Genomic DNA, 24,342 nt, shown 5'->3' on the forward strand with positions numbered 1-24,342 from the left:
TCAGAACATGCCCGACTATGAGGGAACGCATCCCGTAGGCAGGTTTTTCCTGACAACGTCTGACGATGGTGATGAGGGAAGGCGGTGAGGGGTAGTGGAGGAGGCGGCGGAGTCTAGGGTTCCCGCCCGAACCGGGTCTAGGAAGACAATGTGGGGGACAGTGCAGGGCTCATGCAATGCAATTTAAGCGATCAAAGAAATGCATTACACTTTAAAACTAAAGCAAGACAAGAACAACTATTACGACCCAAACAGCTCCCGCTTGCGGCCCGCAAGCAAACCCTAGTCGCCGCTATAAACACACCCACCAACCCTTCCTCCCCTCAATAAGAGCATGGTTAATAGTATAGCCAACTGCTGGCTATAACCAGTCTTATAGCCCATCTTATAGCTAGCTTGTACAATAGTTAGTTTAAAAGAGTACTACTTTTATCATATATGGCCCATCTTTCATTCTCACAAAGCACCTAGGAGCACGTGCTAGAGCCCGCTTCCCTTCTCTCTCCTCTTCTCTATCATCCAACTCAGCAAAAATATAGTATTTTAATCCTTACAGCCTGCTGACTGTACCTTATTGTACTTGCTCTAACGTCAGCAGTGGTCGTCGGGTAAAGCCTGCGCGCCTCAGCGGCGGCGGGGACCTTTCCTCCTTTTGTCCTGAGTTTGCTCGCACGGGCGAGTGACTTCGGCGGGAGCTCGAGCGCCTGCGAGCGCTCGGGGCGACACGACTGGTTGGCGAGGCAGTGCAGAGAGGCTCGTGCCCATGTAGGTGTGCGCATGCAGAGCGCAGGGGGTGGGCATGAATCTAACAGTTGGTCGTGATGGTGGGGCTCCTCTGCTCTCATTTTGTGTTGTTGAGTGGTGCGACGGCGACGTGTCAAGCTGTGGGTTGGGCATGCGATGGCCGCACAGGGCAGGGGCGCCACGCCAGGGCGAGCCCCAGCTGGATCCGAGAAGGGCCACCGTCGGGTGGGCTCGTGGTCGATATTGTGGCAGAGGAGAAGGGTCAGGCGGGAGCGCGCTTTTTGCCAGCGCGAGGGCTATAGGTGGTTTCGTGTGTCGGTGGTCACTGGCTTGATTAGCTGCAGTGGTGGTGCGTGGCAGATCGGGCCTTAGTGTCCTGTTGTGCGAGGTGGCTGCGATGATCGCGGGCGCAAGGGGCCGGCGGTTATCTGGCACAGACCGGTGGCAACGATAGAGACCTGGGCCCCGGCATCCAGATCCGAAGGTGGTTGCGGCGGATGTTGGGCACGTGAGGCCCGCGTTGGGCCGTCTGTCGTGGGCCTGCGGTGGTGGTTTGGCTCGGGTTGGTGGTTGGAAGCAGCACCCCGTGAAGGCCTTGCTGTCGGTTTTTGGGCCGGTGCATGCCACACCTACGCCTGCGGGCGCCACTTTCTTCTTGAAGGCGTCGTTAAGGCGTTCCTGCTCGACTCCACCGCACACGGATGTTGGGGGAGGGGCCTTGATCCCCTAGGATCGGACGATGATGGCAACATGTGCCACACCTCTTGGGGCGTCGTTTTAGGAGCTCCTTACCGAGTAGAGGTACTAGTTATAGGTGGGACATGTCATTCGTGCTGCTTGGTCATGTTCGCCCGGCAATGAGGGTGGTTTGGCTTCTATGGCAATGATGACGACAATGGTGAGCATTGTCGGAGGTGTGGATTGGTTGTGGTAGTCGGCTCTTCTCTCGCGTGTTTGTGAGATTTTCTCGGTTGCTTGTTGTTGTGAAGTCAAAGCTATGGTGCGGGGCATCAGTGACGTACGATGATGGGAGACAGGTGGTCCGTTCGGCGATCTTCTGTGACGCCAGCCTTGCTTTGCTCTCCGTAGTACTCCGCTGGAGTCAGAGCCGTATTATTTTGTTATGGATAGATGGTGTTTCATCTTATAAGTGTAATGTCGTCCTACAGCCAATAGAGTTAGAGTTGTCGTCTATGTTTTTCTTTAATCTTCGAATCCTCTTCATATTGCTCTTCTATTGTTTTCAGCTAAATCTAATTGATGCCAGCAATTTGCTGGGTCTTTTAAAAGGATAAACAAGGCATTGTATTTCGAAATTGTAAGAGTAAAGGATTTCGAACAAGGTGAAAATTACTCGAGGCTGCTTGGGTATTCCTGACATACAACGCTCACTTATTCGGCCGAAAGCATAATTGCTCAAAGAAGCTTAAGGAAATATTGAATGGATTAATTACAAATCACTCATGGATTGGATACATGGAGGCTTCGTAGACGTACACGTGGTTACATGACGGCGCATGCGGGCGGGTTCTCCTCGCAGATGACCATTGGCGTGCACGGCATGGGCATCGGCTGCTGGTACGCCGGGTATGCATGGCACTGGCACGTGGGCGCCGGCGCAGGAGGGGGAGGAGGTGGTGGCTTGGAGTGGCACTCGCAGTACGGCGTAGCGCAGCCACACGGGCACGGCGATGGGTACGGCAGCGGGTACGGGTACCCGTACGGCACCAGCTGGTTGCACGGGGTTGGCTTGGTCTCGGCGGGCTTCTCGTCTGTCTTCTTGGGCTTGGGAGAGTCGGCCTTGGGCTTGACGACCTCAATGTTCTTGATGACGTTGCTGGCCTTGCACCGGAGCTTGCATGACAGCTTGTCGGCGTCGAAGGGCCCCGACACGAGCACCTTGTCCTCCCCGTACACGACCTTCTCAATGACAAACTTGCCTCGGTCCTGGATGGAGGACAGGACCCTCTCGATCTTGGCGCTGCAGCGGCTGCACCCCATGTCCACCGTTATGCTCAACGTCGGCATCTTCTGCGCATAAAGATACGCCTGATGACTCTGGATTCAACAAAGCCGAAGGGGAAATGGCTACAGAAGTAAGCTCACCTTTGCGGAAGAAGAAGAAGTGAGCTCGCCTTTGCAGTTCTTTATCGTATAAGAAAAACCGTTGCAGTTCTTGAGTAGATGCCGAAGAGGAAGTGGTGGAGCTGTGGCCGCTGCGTCCGACCAGGACGCGGGTGTTTATGTTTTCTCCTAGTACTATATGGTTATTGCATTTGGTTTGGTTTGGTTTGGTGCCGAGATCACGTCGGGACGGATCGGCCTTGAATGCCATTCTGAAACATGGTGCAGCGCGAATAGATGGCGAGAGATCCCTGTATCGGGTGTCGGATCACATCTTAACGGTTGACAAATTCTGCTGACATTTAATGCCGCCGCCTTGAAACCAGGACATGAAACAATCAATGGAACGACGAAGAAACAGTGACTGTAAAAAGAGAAACAGCGCTGGCCTGTATGCCGCACCCACAACAACATAACCGAAATGGATGTCGCCACTCCATCGACCAGTTTATGCTCCACATAAGAAAAGGAAGAGCCAACAACAGTCGATGACACACACGAATTGTACTCCCTCAGTTTCTAAATATAAATATTTCTAAAGATTTCAATAAAGGACTACGGCCCTGCTTCTTTAAAAAGTCCTAAGACTTTTTTTTGTCCCAACTAAAAAGTCTCTAGTCCCTACTCATTTTTTTTCAGAGACTAAACAGGGACTAAAGGTTATTAAATGACATGCAAAAGTACCATGTTATCCCTAGTAATGTACTAAAAGTTATTAAATGACATGCTAAAAGTAGGGACACTGTTGGAAAAAGTGTCAAAAAAATCCGAAAAAGACCCTTCCATAGGGACTTCTTCCTTTAGTCCAAAATACCCTCTTTTTGTCCCTAAAAGTTCCTACTGTTTCTTTCACACGGGACTAAAAGAGACTTTTTTTAGTCCCTACAGCAAAAGTCCCTCTAAAGAAACACCCCCTACATACGAAGCAAAACGAGTGAATCTACACTCTAGAATGTGTCTATATACATATGTATGTAGTCTTCTAATGAAACCTCTAAAAAGACTTATATTTAAAAACGAAGGGAGTAGAACTAAGAGCATCTCTGAAGCCGGCCCTCAAATCGCCTGCACACATCTATATTATGCGGTTTGAATGCGATTTGTCATTTAACGTGGATCTGTATTGGTCCGTCGAGCGGTTTGGACATACTTCTTCGATAAATCCGAGATAAAAGGGGGGGGTTGAGGGAGTCGGGGCAACAACCATGTAGGACTCCGTCACCCCTGGCCCACCTAAAACCCCTCCCGGAGCCCGCGCCTCAATCCTCTTTATGTTCTCTTCTTCCTTCTTTCTCTCTTGTGTTCCTTCCAGAGTAAGTTTGTGGATCCCATATGGCTCTGTTTGATCTAATTCCGGTGTTATATATTCTTTAAAATCTAGAAACCGAACCATCAGAGCGAGACCTGAAACAATTTTATCGCCGTCGCAAGATTCCGTTCCTCCGAGATCCCATCTGGAGCCCTTTTCTGGAATGCTACCGTTGGCGGAAATCCATCACAGAGACCATCTTCATCAACCTTGTTGCTTCCATGATGATGTGTGGGTAGTTTCCCACACGACCTATGGATTCATAGCACTAGCTAGATTTCTCTCTCTCTACCCCCATCTCTATCTCTGATCTTCAATACAATGATCTCTTTGGAGACATATTCAATGTAATTCTTGCGGTGCATTTGTTAGGATTCAATGAATTATGGGTTTATTATTAGATTATTCATTGAAAGTCATTTCATTTTTTCAGATCTATTATGTGTAATCTGATAGCTATGTATATATGCTTTCTGATCTATGAGTTTTTTTTACCAAGTAAACAAGTAGATCTTCAGAAGGAGTGATGCATAGTAGGGGGTTCAATCTTACGGTGTCCTTACTATGTGACAGGAGGAGTTGCAAGGCACGTATTATATTGTTGCTACTAAGGATAAAATGATGGAATTTAAACATATTAATTGATCTTATCTTGTCTACAGTATGTCATGTTGCTTCAAACATTATTTTGTTTCTTACGAACTTAATACCTTGTGATGCATGCTGGATAGTGGTCAGGGGATGGAGTAATAGTAGTAGGCGTTAGTGAGTTTGACGATTTACTTATCACAGACATAATTCCTATATACGAATTATGCCATGAAGAATCACAATTATAACTATGTGTTTTCCTATCAATTATCCAACACTAATTTGTCTATCCACCGTATTATGCTTATGAGAGAGATGACTCTTGTGAACGGTATGCCCCCAGTCCATTTTTCTTATTAAATACCAAGAAAACAATTATCTTGTTGTTTTTTTTCTATTTTATTATCTACCTATCACTATCAGACGGGGCGAAGCCAGGAAAAAGGTCGTCGGGGTCAACACAACTAGGTAGAATTAATGTATCCACTCGAAAACATAGTGGAAGTAATATATAACCAAAAATGTAAATAACATTAAGCAATATGTCTATAATGTGTTATAGTAATCTCACATAAATAAGAAATTATAGTTGTCAATTGTCGGTGAATACTCACAACATATGCCATGGGTAGGCTAAAGTCGGTGAGAACCGAAGGGGCAAAGGTGGACGCTGGGAACGAGGTTGGTACACGCATGGGACGCACGATGTACCCAGGTTCAGGGCTCTCCGTAGAGATAATACCCCTAATCTTGCTGGTGTGTTTGATGTATGGGAACAGAGTACAATGTTGCTCCTGGAGCTGTGGTGGGAGGAGGAAGAGGGGAGCAGCCGGCTCGTCTCTGCCTCGCTCTCTGTTGGTGGTGAGTGTGTAGTGTTGAATGACTGGCAAGTGATCGGCCCCTTTGCATGGGGGGCGGCCGGGGGTTTTATAGACGAACCCGCCGGCCTACAATATGGATAAAGGTTACACGCGTGGGACCCGGCTGGCTGCTTCGCCGGCTCGCCAGGGGCCCACAAGGGTCTTGTCTTGTCGATGAGGGGCCCGTCGGCTGCATGGTCTCGATTGCCTGTGGGACCCGCCGGCTGGCCAATGGGGCTCTCGCGTAAGGCTGACGCTGAGCACGCGATGTACGTCGAGCGTCGCCCCACGAGATTCTTCATGGGCAAGTAGTACGACCACCTCCACTGTTCCCCACGCCGAGTGTAGTAATGGAGTGGGGGTGTGACGGTCCGACACTATGCTAGGTGATGGATCAGAGCTGGAGTAGGTCAGCGGCCTGGCCGCCGACGCTCGTACCTGTCGGACGCCCTGATCCTGTACCTTTGCTGACGCGTAGCTACCTTTGATCGTGAGATCTCTTCCTGACCTACGATCTGATGTGACTTGTGATCCTCAGCCGGCTAGCCTGCTTGGTCAGCCAGCTTGAGGGTGGCCGCCTCCTCCCCAGTCCGGCTGGCAGGACCAGGCCGGCTCTGAAGGGGAGGCCGCCTGCATTTCAGACGGCAGGGGCTGCCTGGCCGGCCAGAGAGGTGGCCGCCTCGTCTTCCAGCCGGCAGGCGATGCCTAGCCGGTCAGAAGACTTGGGCCTTGGGAATCTCCATATCTTCATGTCCATTGGGCCGGAAATGAAGAAACAGGCTTGATGAGCCTACCCCGGGGTTATCCCCCCGTCAGTAGTCCCCGAAGCTGGCGAGGTCTGCCGCCTGCTGGCAGGCGGCCTCACCGGCTTGTTGGTTTGTCTTGATATTTTGGCTGTTGTGTGCGGCGAAGGACGCCGGCTTCGGAGCCGGGTGCTTCGAAGCGACGCCTCGGTCCAGTAGTAACTGGCCCGGAGAACGCCACGTGCCAGGGCCCGCCTGGCGTAATGATGGCGATTACTGTTGACGGGACCGGGCCTGGGTCTTGGGTCCCGCCATGACGCCCCCTCGGCCTTCGCGCTAGAGATCCTCTGCAGATTTACTCCGCGACGGTTGGGCTTAGGGGGTCGTTACCGCCCGTAATACACGGAATTAATGGGTCCCGGCGCGCACCGGATCCCCTCCCCACGACGCTTCGTGGGGGTTTAAATGGGACGCGAGGGTTTCGAGGAGGCCATTCGCCCCCTCTTCTCGCCCTGCTCCTTGCTTTCTTCCTCCTTGCGTCCTGAGAAGAAGAGCTCGCGCCCTTCGTCTCCTTCTTCTTCGCCGTCGAGGCCTCTGCCGACCGCTTCGAGCTCTCGCCACCCGCAGCCATGGCCGGTGGATCTTCTTCGAAGAAGTCGTCGGCGCAGGGGGCCTGGCTGGGCAGCGATGTCGACGAGGAGCTCATCCATGCGCTTTGTCATCACCGACTGCTGCCCCCAGCCAGCCAAGTGTCGGTGCGCCTTCCTAGCTCCGAGGCCTCTCCCGCACCTGTCGCGGGAGAAGTTGTGGTCTTCGCCGAGCATTTCTACCGGGGTTTCGGGCTCCCGGCTAGCTCTTTCTTTGCCGAGGGGCTCCAGTTCTTCGGCCTGCAGTCGCATCATCTGGCGTCGAATGCCATACTGCAGTTGGCCGCCTTCGTGGTCCTGTGCGAGGGCTTCGTGGGGATCGAGCCTCACGTCAATCTGTGGCGCAGCCTGTTCTTCTTCAAGCAGCAATCCATCGCCATGGAGAAATCCGAGATGGAGAAGCTCAAGGGGCCGCGCCCCATGACGCCGTGCGGGGCCGCGTTGGTGCATCACCGCCCGAAGTTCGGCTTCCCCGATATGCCTTTGCAAGACTCTGTCAAGCATTGGCAGAAGGGGTTCTTCTACATGAGGAGCACCAACCCGGCCCAGGATGCCCTCAACATGCCCCCGTTCGCCATCGCCCCTCCGACGCTTCAGAACTGGGACGCGAAGACTCCCAAGCCACATCTTGAGGTGGCGCTCATCCGCTCCCACCTCGATATCTTGAGGGAGAGCGGCCTCCTCAGCCGCGACCTTCTCGCCACCATGGTGGTCCGCCGGATTCTGCCTCTGCAGAGGCGGCTGCATCTGGTTTGCCAGATGAGCGGCCGGTTTGATCCATGCCGGCTGTCCACCAAGAGGTTCACCCCGGGCGTTGTAGCGCGAGGGGTGAACCTGATCTCCACCGCCCACATGGATGAGGGCGAGGAATGGACATGGGGGATGTCCCCGTTCAACCGGGCTCATCCGCCTCCCATGGTAGCCTTACTCCCTTCTTTTCTGTCGTTTTGTTTTGAAGCCGGTGGCGTTTGCTGAGCCTGCAGGGGTCCCTCCGTCAGCCTGCTCCTGACGTGGAGGCGTCCGGCGCCTCCGAGATGGAGGACGAGGATGCGATGGAGCCCCGCTCAGACTCCTCCGCCGGCTCGGGAGATCCCCTGGAGTCGGAAGGGACCGAGCCGTCTGGTGAGTACCCGCGGCACGCCCTAGCAGGCTGGACGGACGACGATGAGGAACCCTCATTCTGCTCTGATGCAGCCTTCGAGGGAGACTCCGACGAGGTGGAGGAGGTCACCGGCCCACTACCGTCGCGCGGTCGGCGTCAAGGTGGCGGAGCGACCACTGCTGACGAGGCAGCCGGGAAGAAGGGCAAGGGTGCCACAGCTTCCCGGCCGGCCTCTAAGCGACCGGCGTCGGGTCCCCCAGCCGGACAGCGAGCAGACGACGCCAAGAGGCGCCGTGGCGGTGGCCGGAGGCAGGTCCCGGTAGTTGCAGGGTATGGTTTCCTCCTCTTCTCCCTTCCATATTTGTTCCTGAGAAGCTTGGCTTGGCAGGGAGGCAGAGGATGCGGATGAAGACACCGCCTCCACGGCCGAGCAGGCCGGCTGGGCAGTGGCCGATGCTGCCGATAGGGAGCTGGAGATAGAGTCCAAGCGCCGGTGGGACACGGCTGCGGGGAAGGCCGTCGTGGGTCAGCCTTGCCCCAGCCGGGTCGAGAGGCCGGCGGAGAAGCGTGCGAAGGCTAGACAGGACCCCTCCGCACATGCTCGTGTGGAGGAGCCAGTTAGCGAGGCCGCCTCCAGGCCGAACCCAAGGACCGAAGGGGCCCAGCCGTCTGAACCGACAGCCCCAGAGCAGGTGGACCTGTAGACGATCCCGGTTTCTTCGAGGGCCGAAGTGGCTCCTGACGCGCCGGTGCTGGATCTGACCATGCCGGACGCGGCCCCTGATGCTCCAGGGGCGGCCATGGATGCGCCGGACGCGGCTCATCCGCCTCATGCGGAGGAGGTAGCGCCGGCTGGGACGGCGCCCGAGCCGGCCGTCGAGCCGGCACCAGGAGCCGGCGCCATCGTCGTTCCCTAGCAGGGCCGTGTTGTGCCAAGGGCAGGGGGCCGGTCTGGGAGCCGGCCCATGAAGTCATGGCGGGCGGCGAACTTGGCCCGCCTACGAATGCCCGCCGGCACCGTTCTTTCCGGCGTGCCGGAGCTGGTGACGCTGTTTACCAGCGACCGGTCGAAGGTGGAGCAGGCGGCCCGCGTGGTGTGCGGCGACATGGAGCGCCTGGAAGCCCGCACCTAGGTAGGCCTTGCCTTTTCTGCTTTTTCTTTGCGCTTTTTTCTCTTCTCTTGACGTCAGTGGGGGCGCGACAGCGCACCCACTCGGTGTAGCCCCCGAGAATCGGGCGGGTTGATCGCCAACCGGTCCGAATCTCTTGGAGGCCTTTTTCTCTGCATATTTTTCTTCAGTGGGGGCGCGCAAGCGCACCCACTAGGTGTAGCCCCCGAGAATTGGGCTGGTTATGCTTTTAACCAGGTCGAATCTTAATCATGTTCCCTTCCTCTCCCCTTTGGCAGGCGCTTTACGATGGTCAGGTACAAGCGTACAACGAGCTTCGGGACCAGCACCTGGGGGCTGATAGACGGATCGCCAAGCTTGAAGCCCGGCTGGGCGAGGCTGCTGTGGAGCGTGATGCCTTGCGCGAAGCCGGCGGCCGGCTCCAAGAGCAGCTGGACCTTCTTCAGGCGGAGAAGAAGGAGCTCGAGGCGGCTGGCCGGGTCGAGTTGGAGCGTCTGCGGGCCATGCTGCAGGAGAAGGAGGCCTCCTACTCTGCCGACATGGACCGCCTCGCGTCGCTTCATCTTGAGGAGGCGAACCTCAAGGACGCCGCCTTGAGGGCGAAGGACGAAGCCCTTACCCAGAAGCAAGCGCAGCTGGCTAAGGCGCTGGAGTCCGCCGCGACCCTCCAGGAGGAAATCGCCCGCCTCACTCATGCGAGTGAGGTGCGGGAGCGCGAGGTCCTCGAGGTCTTTCATGATACCGACGGCGCCTTCCAGCGTGGGTCTCCTTTCCTTGTTTTGTGTTTGGTTTTTTGGACGTCTCCTCCTCTTGTTGTGTTCTTACGGCCCGACTGTCTTTACCCCAGATCTCTTCTCCGAGACCCAGGTCGCAGCCGACACCGCCGTTGAGGTGTGCCGTGAGGAGCGTCGCGCGACCGGGCAGGAGGTGGATACTACCTCCGGCTAGAGTGTAGAGGAGATCGGGGTGGGCGTTCGGGCCCTCCTGCATGTCCTGGGCGAGTCTGTGACTCAGCTCCAGGTTGCAGGTTCGTCGATGGTGGCGGCCCTGTGGCCGGAGGGTGTGGAGCCGATGACCATGAGCTGGCTTGCCCGCTGGCTCACAGCGGGTGGAGAGCGCCTGGACGCCTGGCGTGCCTCCGCAGCGCGGTCTGGGGCTTATATGGCCCTGCGCTTGGCCAAGTCATGGTATTGTAACCTGAACTTGGGCAAGCTGGCTGCCGAGCATGACGGCTCAGAGGCGGAGCTGCAAGGCATGGAGGAGGAGCTCCGGGTGAGAGCCAGCGCCATCGCCGACTACGCCGCGTGGGATGACTTCGTCTTGGAGCGGGGTGAGGACGGCGGCGTGATCGCTGAAGATCTGCACGGCCTTCAACCCTATGACTCCGACGGCAGCTCCGACGAGGCGGTCCGGGCTGCGGAATCTGCAGCCGCCTCCAGCGGTGGGGCGTATGCCGACTCCGGGATCAGCGGAGCCGGGGGCCGCCACGGGGGAGACAGCGCATCCACCTCGGGAGGAGCCGGAGGCGGCGATGCAACCACATCGGGAGCAGCAGCCGAGACGACCCCTGAGGCCGATGTCCCGTAACTGGCGTCCTTTTATGTTTTTGGTTCTACCCCCGGAGGGATGTAACGAACGTGGGTCGTGGGCCAATGCTTTTTATGAATGTATATATTCAACATCATATTCTTCACCAAGCGTGTTGTCTTATGATCCCGTCTTTTGATTCCTGGTTGACTTCTCTTATCCGAAGCCATCAAGACGTAAAGAACAAGACATAAGCCAATCATAGGCCCGCTTGAATGAACCAACTCGAGCCGATCGTCACTAGTATAGCCGGATTGTGCATGTATTCGACCTGACCCGGCGTCACATCGCGAACCGAGCGACCGGAGCCAGCCCGCAGGTTCAAGCGAAGGACCGGGAGTCAGCCGGTACACTATGTGCTCGACTACAAGGATTGACCGTCCGAGCGACTGGCGAGCCCCCGAGCTTGTTTAAAGCTAGCAAGGGGCCGCGCTGTGTAGCCTCCGAGCTTGATTAAGCCAGCAAGAGGTGGTAGGCGGTGTAGCTCGTACACTGAGTGAAAACTCTTTTAGCAAGAGGAAGCATGGAGCCTACTTTTTTCATCATATTTGTTGTTCTCGGCAGTCAGAGGCCGTCTTGAGTCTCCGCAATCAGAGGCTGTCTTGAGTCTTGAAGGAGATCGTATATACAATCGAGCCGGCCCGAGCCGGTCGTCCCAAGTATAGCCAGACTTTGCATGTATTCGACCTTACCTGGCGTCATATTGCGAACCAAGCGACCGGAGTCAGCCCGCAGGCTCAAGCGACGGACCAGGGGTTAGCCGGTACACTATGTGTCCGTTATAAGGGTGGACCATTCAGGCGGCTGGCGACCCCCGAGCTTATTTTAAGCTAGCAAGGGGCCGCGCTACGTAGCCTCCGAGCTTGGTTAAGCCGGCAAGAGGTGGTACGTTGTGTAGCCCGTACACTTGAGTGAGAACTCTTGACAAAAAGAAACATGGAGCATGTCCTTTTTACTGCCTTCTTTGTTCCCTGAAGAGGGAGGAAGATACATGTGCATGTTCTTTCCTTTGCTTGTCTTCTGCCTTTTAGCAATAGAAAGGGCGAAGCAACGCCGCGTTCCATGGGCGCTCCGTTTCTTGGCCGGAGTCCTCCCTCTTGCGCTTCCTTGGCTTCTGGGCGTCGATCAGGTAGTAAGCGTTGTTGTGTAGCGCCCTACTAATGATGAAGGGTCCCTCCCAGGGGGGTGAGAGCTTGTGCTGGCCGGCAGTGCGCTGGATTCTTCTGAGGACCAAGTCTCCCTCCCTGAAAGAGAGAGGCCTCATTCTTTTGCTGTGGTAGTATCTCAGCTTCTGTTGGTAGATGGCCGTCCGGCTCAAAGCCAAGTTCCTTGCTTCTTCGAGGAGATCCACACCGTCTTCTCTGGCCTCCTTCGCCTCCGTTTCTATGTATAGGGTGACCCGAGGCGAGTCGAATTCGACATCCGTGGGGATGATAGCCTCAGACTCGTATACCAGAAAGAATGGAGTGAAGCCGGTTGACCGGTTGGGCGTGGTACGGAGGCTCCATAGCACAGCCGGTAGTTCTTCGATCCAGCAGTCGGCTGACCTGACCAGTGGTGCCACCAGCCTTGGCTTGATGCCGGCTAGGATCAGGCCATTGGCCCTCTCCGCTTGGCCGTTTGACTGGGGGTGTGCCACCGAGGCCAGGTCGAGCCAGATGCCTACCTTGGAACAGTAGAGCGCCAGGGCGCCCTTGGCGAAGTTGGTGCTGTTGTCGGTGATGATGCTGTGGGGAATGCCATATCGGACAGAGATGTCTGTGATAAACCTGACAGCAGTGGGGCCATCAAGCTTCTTGATAGGCCTCGCTTCGATCCACTTGGTGAACTTGTCGACGGCTACCAGAAGATGCGTCATCCCTCCGCGAGCCGTCTTGAAGGGCCCAACCATGTCCAGTCCCCAAACGGCGAATGGCCATGATAAGGGAATATTTTTCAGCGTTGAAGGCGGTATATGGCTTTGTGCACTGAAGCATTGGCAGCCTTCACATTTGTCCACCACATCCACAGCCTCCTCGAGGGCCGTGGGCCAGTAGAATCCATGGTGGAATGCTTTGGCCACCAGGGTTCTGGAGGCGGCATGATACCCACACTCCCCCTGGTGGATGTATCTGAGGATCTCCTGCCCTTTTTCTGATTCGACGCAGCGTTGGAACACACCGGTCGTGTTGCATCGTACGAGTTCGCGATTGATGATGGCGTAAGCGGCGGACCTGCGCTGGGTCTGTCTCACCTCCGCCTCGTTCTGAGGAAGTTCGCCGCGAAGAAGGAAGGCCGGAATGGCCCGAGCCCATGATGGAGCCGACACAAGGGTCGCCTCCGCTTCATCTTGACTGTTGGGGGCTTGTGCAGCCCCCGAGCTTGATAGCGTCTCCGGTGCTATTGCTGCAGCCAGCTCATCATCTATCTCCATGACGTCCACCCACTAGGAGGATTCGAGCCCGGGCAGAGCCGGGGTTGTCGTTGTAGCTGGTGCTGTTGTTGGAGTCGGTTGGACCGACGGAGCCGGATTGGGATCCGAAGCCGGCGTAGTTGGTGGAGCCGACGGCGCTTGCACCGTAGACTCAGTCGGTGTCGCATTTGGAGCCGGTGCCGTCAGTGCAGCCGGCGTGGGGTCCACAGCCGGCATAACTGGCGGAGCCGGCGGCGCTTGTATCGTAGAGTCGGCCGATACGAAGATTGATGCCGACTCAGGAGATGGCTTGATAGACGGCTTGTGGAGTTGCTCGAGGGAGACGACGGCTGGGATGGCCTGCCTCGTGGAGCCGATCTTTGCCAACGTATCGGCCGCCTCATTTTCCGCCCTGGGAACATGGTGGAACTCACAACCCTCGAAGGGGCCGCTGAGTTGCTGGATGAGGAAGCGGTAGCTTGCCATGTTGGCGTCCCTGGTGTCCCATTCGCCAGAGACCTGCTGCACCACCAAGTCTGAATCACCGAAGCATATGAGCCGCCGGATGCCAATCTCCTTGGCAAGCCGGAGGCCGTGGGCCAGTGCTTCGTACTCGGCGACGTTGTTGGAGGCGGCGAAATGGATCTGGAGAGCGTACTTGAGCTGGTCCCCTTTCGGAGACGTCAAGATGATGCCGGCTCCCAGTCCTGTCCGCATCTTCGAGCCGTCGAAGTGCATCCGCCAATGCGTGGAGTCTGGAGGCGGTGGCTCGAACTGGGTCTCGGCCCAATCGACTAAAAAGTCGGCCACCACTTGTGATTTGATGGCGGTGCGAGGCTCGTACCGAATGTCATGGTCCGCCATGGCGATGGACCATTTGGCAATTCTGCCTGTGGCATCACGGTTGCCCATGATCTCTGATAGCGGAGCAGTGCTCACCACAGTGATGGCATGCTCTTGGAAGTATTGTTTTAATTTATTTGCGGCAAGGTAAACACCATAACACATTTTCTGATAATGAGGGTAGTTCTGCTTAGAGGCGGACAAGACCTCGCTAAGGTAGTAGACAGGGCGCTGTACTGGCAGGGCCTTGCCTTCCTCTTTGCGTTGAACTACCAACACTACGCTGACCACGCGAGTGGTCGCCGCGATATATATGAGTATGGGTTCCCTTTCAGATGGGGCTGCCAAGATTGGCAGGCTCGAGATTACCCGCTTGAGGTCGCGGAAGGCTTCGTCCGCCTGGTCGTTCCACTCGAACTTCGTCACCTTCTTCATGAGCTGGTAGAGTGGAAGGGCCTTCTCGCCGAGCCGGCTGACGAACCGGCTGAGGGATGCCAAGCAGCCGGCGAACTTCTGGACGTCGAGGATCCGAGCCGGCCGCACCATCCGCTCGATGGTGCTGATCTTCTCAGGGTTCGCTTCGATGCCGCGGGCGAATACGAAGAACCCCAAGAGTTTGCCGCCTGGAACCCCGAAAACGCACTTCTTAGGGTTGAGCCGGATCTTGTATTCGCGCAGGTTGGCGAATGTCTCCCGCAGGTCGTCGAGGAGGCCGAAGTGTTGCTTCGTCTTGACGACGATGTCATCCACATAGACATGGATGTTTCTGCCGATCTGTGGCAGCAGGCACTGCTGCATGCAGCGTTGGAACGTCGCACTTGCGTTCTTCGGACCGAACGTCATGGTGGTGTAGCAGTAGGCCCTGAAGGGCGTGATGAAGGAGGTCTTCAGGCGATCAGCTGGATCCAGCTTGATTTGATGGTATCCTGAATAGGCATCCAGAAATGACAGCAGTTCGCAGCCTGCAATGGAGTCGATCACTTGATCTATCCTAGGCAACGCGAAAGGGTCTTCCGGACAGGCCTTATTCAGGCTAGTGTAGTCGATACACATTCGCCAGGTGTTGTTCTTCTTCAACACCAGGACTGGGTTCACCAGCGAGTCCGGGTGGAAAACCTCCATGATGAAGTCGGCTGCAAGGAGCCGGGTGATCTCTTCTCCGATTGTGCGCCGCTTCCCCTCGGCGAAGCGGCGCAAATGTTGTTTCACCAGCTTTGCATCCAGTCGCACGTGAAGTTTGTGCTCGGCGTACTTCCTCGGAACACCGGGCATGTCCTTGGGGGGACCATGCGAAGATGTCCCGATTCTCACGGAGGAAGTCGACGAGCTCGCCTTCCTATTTGGGCCTGAGGCCAGCCCCGATGGCGATGCACTGCTTTGGGTTGGCAGGGTCGAGCGGGACCTTCTTGGTCTCTTTAGCCGGCTTGAAAGAGCCCTCGCCGGCCGATTGGGACGGAGGAGAAGGAATCGCCGGCTGCTCGGTAGCCTGGGCCACGAGCCGGTCGATCTGCCACTTCTCCTCGGCAATCACCAAGGCGTCGGCGAGGCGGCTGCTATCTTGGGCGCACTCGAGCGACTTCTTGTAGTCGCCAACAACAGTGATGATGCCCTTGGGACCCGGCATCTTCATCTTCAGGTAGGCATAGTGCGGAATAGCCATGAACCTGGCCAGAGCCGGTCTCCCTAGCAGCGCGTGGTACGGGCTACTGAGGTCCACTACCTCGAACCATATGGACTCTCGACGGAACTGGGCCTTGTCGCCGAAGAGGACGTGCAGGTGGATCTTGCCGATGGGCGAGCATGACTGCCCAGGCACGATGCCATGGAAGACGGTGCTGGTTGGCAGGACGTCCGTCTCCTTGAGCCCGAGCTTTCGGAGAGTGTCGAGGTAGAGGATGTTGATGCTGCTGCCGCCATCGACCAGCACCCGGGAGAATCGGCAGGTGAGCCTCTTGGAGGCAAAGGTGGGGTCGAGGACGAGGGCGTATGACCCCGGGTTGGGCATCACATCAGGATGGTCCACCCGGCTCCATGTAATTGGTTTGTCAGACCAATGCATGTACTCGGGAACCGGGGGGACAGTGGCGTTTACCTCGCGCCGCCTTTGGCGCAGGCTGTGTTTGTCGTCGCCTTTGCTGGTGAAGACGACGAACGCTCCATCGTGATGTGGATAGTCGTCAGGGTGTGGGCCGTCGTCACGAGGCGGCGGTGGCGGAAGCGGAGCGTGATGGGGAGCCGGTGCACGGGGCGCCGCCTGTGCACCCGGAGGAACCGGCAGGCCCTCCCCTTGCGACAGCCGGCGTGCGACGCTCCACTGTCGAAGGGTATGGGCAGATGGCATCGCCCCAGAATGTATCTTGCAGGGGGCGTCGAGCAGCTGCTCGAGAGACTGCTTGGGCAGCCAGTTGGGGTTGCCCTGATTGCGACGCTTTCGTGGAGGGCCGGCTTGGGAAGCCGACGCCTCTCCCTCCATGTTGGCCACTAGCTTGTTGTTGGAGCGGGGCGCTTGTAGTTGTTCTGGCCGCCTCGGTTGTCCCCAACCGGCTTGGGAGAAGCCGACGCAGGCACAACCTTGTCCAAGGCGGTCATCTTGATGCGCATTGCGGAGTCGGCCGTGGCGTACTTGTCCGCCTTGGCCATGAGCACCGCCAAAGAGGTGGGCTCGGCGCACATGAGCTTGTGCTTGAGGAGGGTGCCATCTCGGCATCCGTCGATGAAGTACTGGATGGCTTGTACCTCATGCACCCCCTCACAGGAGTTGCGGAGCTCAGTCCACCGGGTGACGTAGTCGCGGAGGGGTTCGTCGGCCTTCTGGACGCACATGGCCAGCTCGCGGGGCCGGCCAGGGCGCTTGTAGGTGCCGGTGAAGTTGCGGACGAACGCCTCCTCGAAGTCCACCCAGGAGTTGACACTGCCGGCCGGGAAGCTGTTAAGCCAGGTCTGGGCCGAGCCAGCCAGCATGAGTGGCACGTAGCGAACCGCTACGCGCTTGTTGCCCCTAGCGCTGCCTACGGCCGTGGTGTAGTCGATCAACCAGTCTTCTGGCTTGGTCGTGCCGTTGTATTTTGGCGTGTCCCGAGGCAAGGTGAAGCCTCGGGGGAACGGCTCCCCTCAGATCCGGGGGCCGAAGCATGTCTGACCGACGGGTCCGTCTTCCTCTAGAAGGGCCGAATGGGCCAGGGCGATGATACGCCGACGAGCGTCCCGCTCATCCTGGGTGGCGGGGGCGCCAGCCCCGGTGGCGAGAGGGGAGGCGCCTCGAGATCCGGAGGCGTGAGTTCTTCGTGGGGGAAGATCCATGTACTCCGAATCGCCCTCGTCGCCTCCGCGACGCAAGCCCGAAGTGTGCTCGCTCTGGCGCTGCGAGCGCCGGTCTTGGCTTCCCTCGCCCCTCCAGCCGGAAGGGCGATGCGAGGAAGATCCTTCGGCGTGGTGCTGGCCGCTAGGGTTGCGGCGAGCCCCCAAGTTTGGTCCCGGGGACTCCGATTGAGCCTGACCAGGGTCAATCTGAGCGTGTTGCTGGTTAGCGGCGTCAAGGAGATCCTTGACACGCTTCTCCTGGAAGGCGCACTCCTAGCCTTCCAGGCTCGCCATCTCCTCCATGGCCGCCTGCGCCGCCCGCATGTTAGCCGCAGGAGTCTCGTAGGTGGGCAGATCGCCGCCTAGAACTTCGGTGATGAACCGGCCGCGGCTGCGGACCGATCCAAGTCGGCTAGGGGCCTCGGAAATTGGGGTGAGACCGTACGCGGAGTTGTACTCGCGATGCGTAGCCTCCAACCGACGTTTCGCCGAGGCAACGGCGATACCCTCCTCCAAGATACGCCTGCGAGCCTCCTCCAGCGAGGCCCGAGCGTCTGCAGGGTCGGCGGAAGCGGCGACCGGTGTCATCAGGTCGGTGATGGCGTCCCGAAGGGTATCAGCGGCGGCCGCAGCGGGCTCGCCGGTGCCTGCGGAGGCCTTGCCGGGAGCCGCGCTGGTGCCGACACCGATAACCATCACCTCCACGGTGTTGGATACGGCAGCAACGTGGTAAGGGGTGAAGAACCCTACCGACGGCGGAGGGCCGTCGAAGATGAGGACGTTACTGGGGTAAACGTCGTGGGCAGGCATCTCAGCGATAGAGAGCCTGCTGAAACTGGCGCAGAGTGCCTCCACGTCGTAGTCCTCGCTGAAGTAGTGCGGGCCGTCGTTGAGGCTAAGGTCGCTGAAGAGAACGCTGAGGTTCTCCAAGGCGGCGACGACGACGCTAGGGAGCGCCTCGTCATCAGAATCTTCGTCCGAATCCGCATGGTGGATGGGGACATCGATCATCATGGGCGTCGCCTCGTCGAAAGCAAGCTCCACGGGCATGCAGACTGATCCGGACGCGATGCATCCGGTGGTGTAGGTGCGGGGCCCGCACAGCGCGTAAAGCCAGCCGATGCCAAATGTCGGTGAATACTCACAACATATGCCATGGGTAGGCTAAAGTCGGTGAGAACCGAAGGGACAAAGGTGGGCGCTGGGAACGAGGTTGGTACACGCATGGGACGCACGATGTACCCAGGTTCAGGGCTCTCCGTAGAGATAATACCCCTAATCCTGTTGGTGTGTTTGATGTATGGGAACAGAGTACAATGTTGCTCCTAGAGCTGTGCTGGGAGGAGGAAGAGGGGACCAGCCTACTCGTCTCTGCCTCGCTCTTTGTTGGTTGGTGAGTGTGTAGTGTTGAATGACTGGCAAGTGATCGGCCCCGTTGCATGGGGGGCGGCCAGGGGGTTTTATAGATGAACCCGCCGGCCTACAATATGGATAAGGGGTACACGCGTGGGACCCGGCTGGCTGCTTCTCCGGCTGGCCAGGGGCCCACAAGGGTCTTGTCTTGTCGATGAGGGGCCCGCCGGCTGCATGGTCTCGATTGCATGTGGGACCCGCCGGCTGGCCAATGGGGCTCTCGCGTAAGGCTGACGCTGAGCACGCGCTGTACGTCGAGCGTCGCCCCGCGAGATTCTTCATGGGCAGGTAGTATGACCGCCACCACTGTTCCCCACGCCGAGTGCAGTAATGGAGTGGGGGTGTGACGGTCCGACATTATGCTAGGTGATGGATCAGAGCCGGGGTAGGTCAGCGGCGTGGCCGCCGATGCTCGTACCTGTCGGGCGCCCTGATCCTGTACCTTTGCTGACGCGTAGCTACCTTTGATCGTGAGGTCTCTTCCTGACCTATGATCTGATGTGACTTGTGATCCTCAGCCGGCTAGCCTGCTTGGTCAGCCGGCTTGAGGGTGGACGCCTCCTCCCCAGTCCGGCTGGTGGGACCAGGCCGGCTCTGAAGGGGAGGCCGCCTGCATTTCAGCCGGCACGGGCTGCCTGGCCGGCCAGAGAGGTGGCCGCCTCGTCTTCCAGCCGGCAGGCGATGCCTAGCCGGTCAGAAGACTTGGGCCTTAGGAATCTCCATATCTTCATGTCCATTGGGCCGGAAATGAAGGAACAGGCTTGATGAGCCTACCCCGGGGTTATCCCCCCGTCATCAATGTTAGTACGTCTAACGTTTGAAGGACCTCCATCATGATGAGGATCATTGGTTGTGGGTGGTGGTTTTTTTTATTTTAAAATTCAGAAAATATTGCTTACTGCCTACAAATTCGAATTAGCATACGACAAAAGACAGATATAACTACATAAAGAAATTACAATACAAAGAGACTAATAATCCTTCTGACTGGCTTACTTGAATTGTGATGGGCTGTGACTTGAGGCACAATCCAGATTGTGTAATCCATGTGATTAGATCACTCACCCAGACCTTCAAGCAATTATAAGAGAAAATTAATATGTCAAACAAACCCTGAGATAATAGGAGAATAAGAATTTAAGATAATAGGAGGATAGGAATTAGATGGAGAAATAGGCTTTAGTACCACTTATAGATCGAATCTGAAGACCAAATCTTTAAGATTTACATATGAATAGTGGAGATTTGGAGCTACCAGTGCCATGGCGGCACGGTTGAGGCGAACGAGCGGTCGGGGGTAAAACGCGAAGAAGAGAAGGCGAGAGGAGCAAGATGTTCGAGAAAATTGGGGTCATTTCTTTACACTGGCATTTTTTCCTTCCTGGGTTGTATGTACGTGGAAGACTTTGGGCCGAGGTCATCGGGGTCAATTAACCGCGGCCCAACACTGTAGCTCTACCCCTGCTACCAGATTTAATCCCCGCAATTGATGGGAACAAGGGGGTTGACAACCATCTTTTCTTGGTTGGATGCGAGCATTTGCTTTGTGTGTGTAGGTATCGTTGACATTATTTGTGTGGCGTCTCATATTGGTTCGATAAACTTTGGTTCTTAACTGAGGGAAGTACTATATGTTGCTATACTATTGCATCCCTTTCTCTTCGGGGAAAATTCGAAGCCTACACCAAGTAACACTCATTCAGGTGATAAATACCATGTTCTTTTGAAGGTGGGTAATCTAACAATGAGGCATTGTAATATTACCAATGTAACATGTGCTTGAGAATCAACGAAAGGTGCCTATCACGCCTCCACTTTGTTCAAAAAAAATGGTGTTCCATTCTAGTCTTCCTGGGGCCATGAGTTGATGTACAAGAAACAAGGAGTTTAAGAACCATTTGGCATGAATAGTGAGCTATCAAAAACAATGAAGCAATGAGTTGAAGAAGAACGGAAAATGATACAACTATTAGGAGGGCTAGCAGTCCGGGTCCACACCGAGTGCACTGGATACCATGCTAGACTATCCGGCCTAAGCCTCACCTCATCCATCGCTAGTTGGTTAGATTGTCGAGGCCAAATCGAGAACGCTCGGACACTGGCTTGGACTACACATGTCCTGAAGCCTGCATCGCCTCTCACGAGCACCAAGTCAACTTATGCAACTCCTAGAGCGTGAATTATCTGGATTGATTCACCCGGAATATCAAGCACCTGTTAACTTGCAGAAGTTTGGCCAAAGGCCCGATGCATGTATACCTTCCATCTAGTTTCGCCCTTATAAAGTCATACCTTGGACTGGATATAAGGTTTGCAAAGCATATGATACTAATTCAGAGAGTTTTGCACATTTAGAGTATAAGACCTCTACCTCGTAGAGAACAAGAGGTTGGTCTGCCCCGCCTCTCACGTCCTTTAGGCTTGGAGGTGCAAAGGACCTTGGACCCTGCCGGTGGGAGGGCCCCACTCTTATTCTTGTTCGATTGAACGTCTTGGTTGAGTCTATGTGGTGGCGGCGATGTCCCTCGGTAGGAATAATAATGTTTCCTATCTTCGATCTCCATTTTGACTATGTGTCTAGCGTCACTGAAGGGTGTGTGGAGGTGCATTTCAATCGAAACTCGTCTTTGGTAGATCTATTTGGATCCATTCTTCCTTCATGTGTTTACATGTTTGATCCTTTCGATCTACGGTTCTTTCCATCGGCAATGGTTGTTGTTGACAATTTTTTGATTGTCTACTACAAAGCTCGGGCTCGATGAGGGAGGAGCGATCACAACGGCGTGCCTTCGCCTCGTTGTTGTTTTTGTAGTTATCACCGGATGGTACATGAATCTAGTTGTCATTTTTGTTACCTTTAACATTTTACTAGTACAAATGCCCGTGCGTTGCACCGGGCAAAAAATATCTCAAAGCTTTCCTACTAAAAGAATACTCTGCATCCTTGTACTAAAAAAACACTACACAACAGTGATTGATTGAATCTCTGAAACCTAGCTATCTAAATCTACCTAATTGATCTTGTTTCTTGATTCAATAGTAAGTAGTTGTAGCTTAATTTTCATTCGGTTTCAATGGATTAATTCAAGCATTATTTTCTGCTTAAGATGAAGCTATATGATAGAGGTTTTGTTATTTCTCTTGTAAAATAAAAATGAGGCATTACTGTATGTACGAAGAAACTATTTACTTGCAGCCATAAAAGGTTTTGATGCTTCCGAAGTGAAAACTCTATTGTGTACATGTATTTGAAAATAGGGGGAAGATAAGTTTCATGTGGGAATTAGCACAGACATTTGCTTAGCAACTTGAACAAAGCTGAGGCTTTGCATATTAAGCTGCACCAATGGTACTAAATATTATATAAAACCTGATGCCGAAGGAAATAGTGCCTAGGCACCCAATTAAAATGAGTTAGAAGAACATCCATGAGAACATACCAAATAGTTCATGGAAGGCAATGCATTGGGTATTATTAACCTTGGTTCCTCAAGGCTCTACCTATTACTACACAGAAATGGTATGGAGGGAGAAAATCCATGCTTAAAATAACCAAGATAGCTTTCAAGTTATTTTTTGCTTCATGTATAGCCTCTGGATTTGAAAAGGAAACATGTGCAGTTGGGTACTATCATAGAGGAAAAGATGAATTAATAAACAACTTTGGACAACTGTTAGCAGAAGCCAATAAGGCAAAGAGTTAACCTGTCCATGCTTCAACTGGACTGTAGCTCCTGACTGAAGGATGTCCAAGCCTTCCGAATACCTTTGGCAAGTATTGTATCTGCATGTAATGACCAAAAAACAAGTCAAAACAGTGACTTGATGTTCGGTCCTTTATCAACAGACACAAGCACGAAATTACTTCCGTTGATTTTTAACACAATATGTATCCTAAAGCTAACGTTATGTGGTTACTCTGTGGAATAGTCATTTTGCACTCAGCCTAAAACATACATGCACATTCTGTGAGAATAACAATGGCCATTGGAAGGGATAGGGGAATCACCAGCGAGGTTGGGGCGGAGATCACATGCCCCTTTCTCCTTCGCCGCCTCACCTCCCGTCAGCCGCCGCACCACGTACCCCCAGCCGCCGCAGCGCGCCGCCCCGGCCAGGCGGTTCCTTCCGCCGCACTTCGCCGCCCCGCCGCATGCACTGCCGCGTGCCGCCGCCGCCGCACTTCGCCGCCCCGCGCGCCTGCGCCTCCAACCTCGCCGCCCCGCCGCATGCACTGCCGCGTGCGGCCGCCGCCGCACTTCGCCGTCCCGCACGCCTGCGCCTCCAGCCTCGCCGCCCCGCCGCATGGTGTGTTGCGCCCGTCGCCAGATCCGGCCGCCCCACGCGCCCCTCGGCCTCGCCTCCACCTCTGACCACCGCCGCGACGCTCGCCGGCGCCGGAGCCGTCGTCGACGGACCGGCCTCCTCAGCCAGATCGGATCCACCCAATCCCTGGACCGGTGGAGGACAGAGTTTTTTTTTTAAAGACGAAACATTTGTTTTCACTTATTGAAGGACCGCGGGTTGATTTTGGAAAAACAGGGGGGCGTTTTTGCAAAACTGCCACGACGGACGGCAGAAGCCATCGGTGCTTTATTATTAGGGGAGATAGGGGAGATGTGGTGCCATAATGGAATATACTTTCTTCATTCTAAATATTTTGCTTCGTATGTAACATGTAATGGAATCTTTAAAAGATTTTATATTTAGAAACGGAGGAAATAGATTGCATGTTTCTCCTCTCAAGAAATAGAAATTTCTCGTCAAAAGGGTAACCACAGAGAACAAAGAACAAGGCAACCTCGAGGGGGACCTCCAGGTGGTTGCTCTGAGGAGATACAAGACCTCCATTCTGAACTTCATTTGTTTTCCCCTCCGCCTTCAGCTCATATAGATCAGGTAATTTATATTTTTCTACAGTATACTGTATGAAACTTGGTAATCAGGTTTTTAAATTATTTGAATCCCAAAAATGGCTCATCTTCAAATGCGCGCCATCCCTAAGCTCCGAGAGCGAAAATGGCGCCACCACCTCCAACCCTCCCTCCACCCTACCATTCCCTCCCCCGCCGGCACGCCCGGCTCCCCATCCGACACCTCCTCACAGCGCACGCACTCGCCGTCGTCGCCGGCCACCTCTCCCGCCCCGACCCCTACACCCACGCGCTCCTCCTTGTCGCCTACTCCCGCCTCGAGTGCGCCCGCGGCCCCTACACACTGCTCCTCCTCTTCCGCTCCTCCCTCCGCCTCTCCGTGCCCCCCACCCGCCGGTCCCTCCCTCTCGCTGTCTCCGCTGCCTCCTCCTCACGCCTCCACCTCCCGCTCGCACTCTCCCTTCACGCCGTCGCTGTAACCCGCAACCTCCTCCCGTTCGCGCACGTCGCCAACGCCTTCGTGTCCCTCTACGGCAAGAACGGGCTGCCGGACTCCGCGCGCAGGGTGTTCGACGAAATGCCCACACCGGACGTCATCTCATACAATGCTCTGATGGACGGGTACATCAAGGCTGGGCGACTGGGGCTTGCCATGAAGGAGTTCCATCGGATGCCGCACCGGG

At 55.5% G+C, this 24,342-nt stretch overlaps 1 protein-coding gene across 2 annotated transcripts; it reads right to left on the reverse strand.

Annotated features, from left to right (window-relative positions):
• Positions 1–2,076: 2,076 nt before the first annotated feature.
• LOC123426593 (protein PYRICULARIA ORYZAE RESISTANCE 21-like) lies at positions 2,077–22,882 on the reverse strand. 2 transcript variants are annotated; one of them, XM_045110452.1, is made up of 5 exons: positions 22,795–22,882; positions 22,491–22,569; positions 19,782–19,856; positions 2,851–3,183; positions 2,077–2,772 (listed from the first exon to the last, which is right to left on the reverse strand). In XM_045110452.1, the coding sequence occupies exon 5, from the start codon at positions 2,770–2,772 to the stop codon at positions 2,248–2,250; it is 525 nt and encodes a 174-aa protein (XP_044966387.1). In that variant the 5' UTR covers positions 2,851–3,183; positions 19,782–19,856; positions 22,491–22,569; positions 22,795–22,882; the 3' UTR covers positions 2,077–2,247. The 2 variants fall into 2 exon arrangements, with proteins under 2 accessions (XP_044966387.1, XP_044966386.1); XM_045110451.1 differs by having other exon boundaries at positions 2,077–2,775.
• Positions 22,883–24,342: the final 1,460 nt, after the last annotated feature.

This window comes from Hordeum vulgare, chromosome 2H (genome assembly GCF_904849725.1).
Source record: "Hordeum vulgare subsp. vulgare chromosome 2H, MorexV3_pseudomolecules_assembly, whole genome shotgun sequence".
NCBI classification, from domain to species: domain Eukaryota; kingdom Viridiplantae; phylum Streptophyta; class Magnoliopsida; order Poales; family Poaceae; genus Hordeum; species Hordeum vulgare.

Excerpts from the sequence above, each read along its gene's own strand:
- LOC123426593 (XM_045110452.1), bottom strand. The coding sequence starts at position 2,772 with ATGCCGACGTTGAGCATAACGGTGGACATGGGGTGCAGCCGCTGCAGC.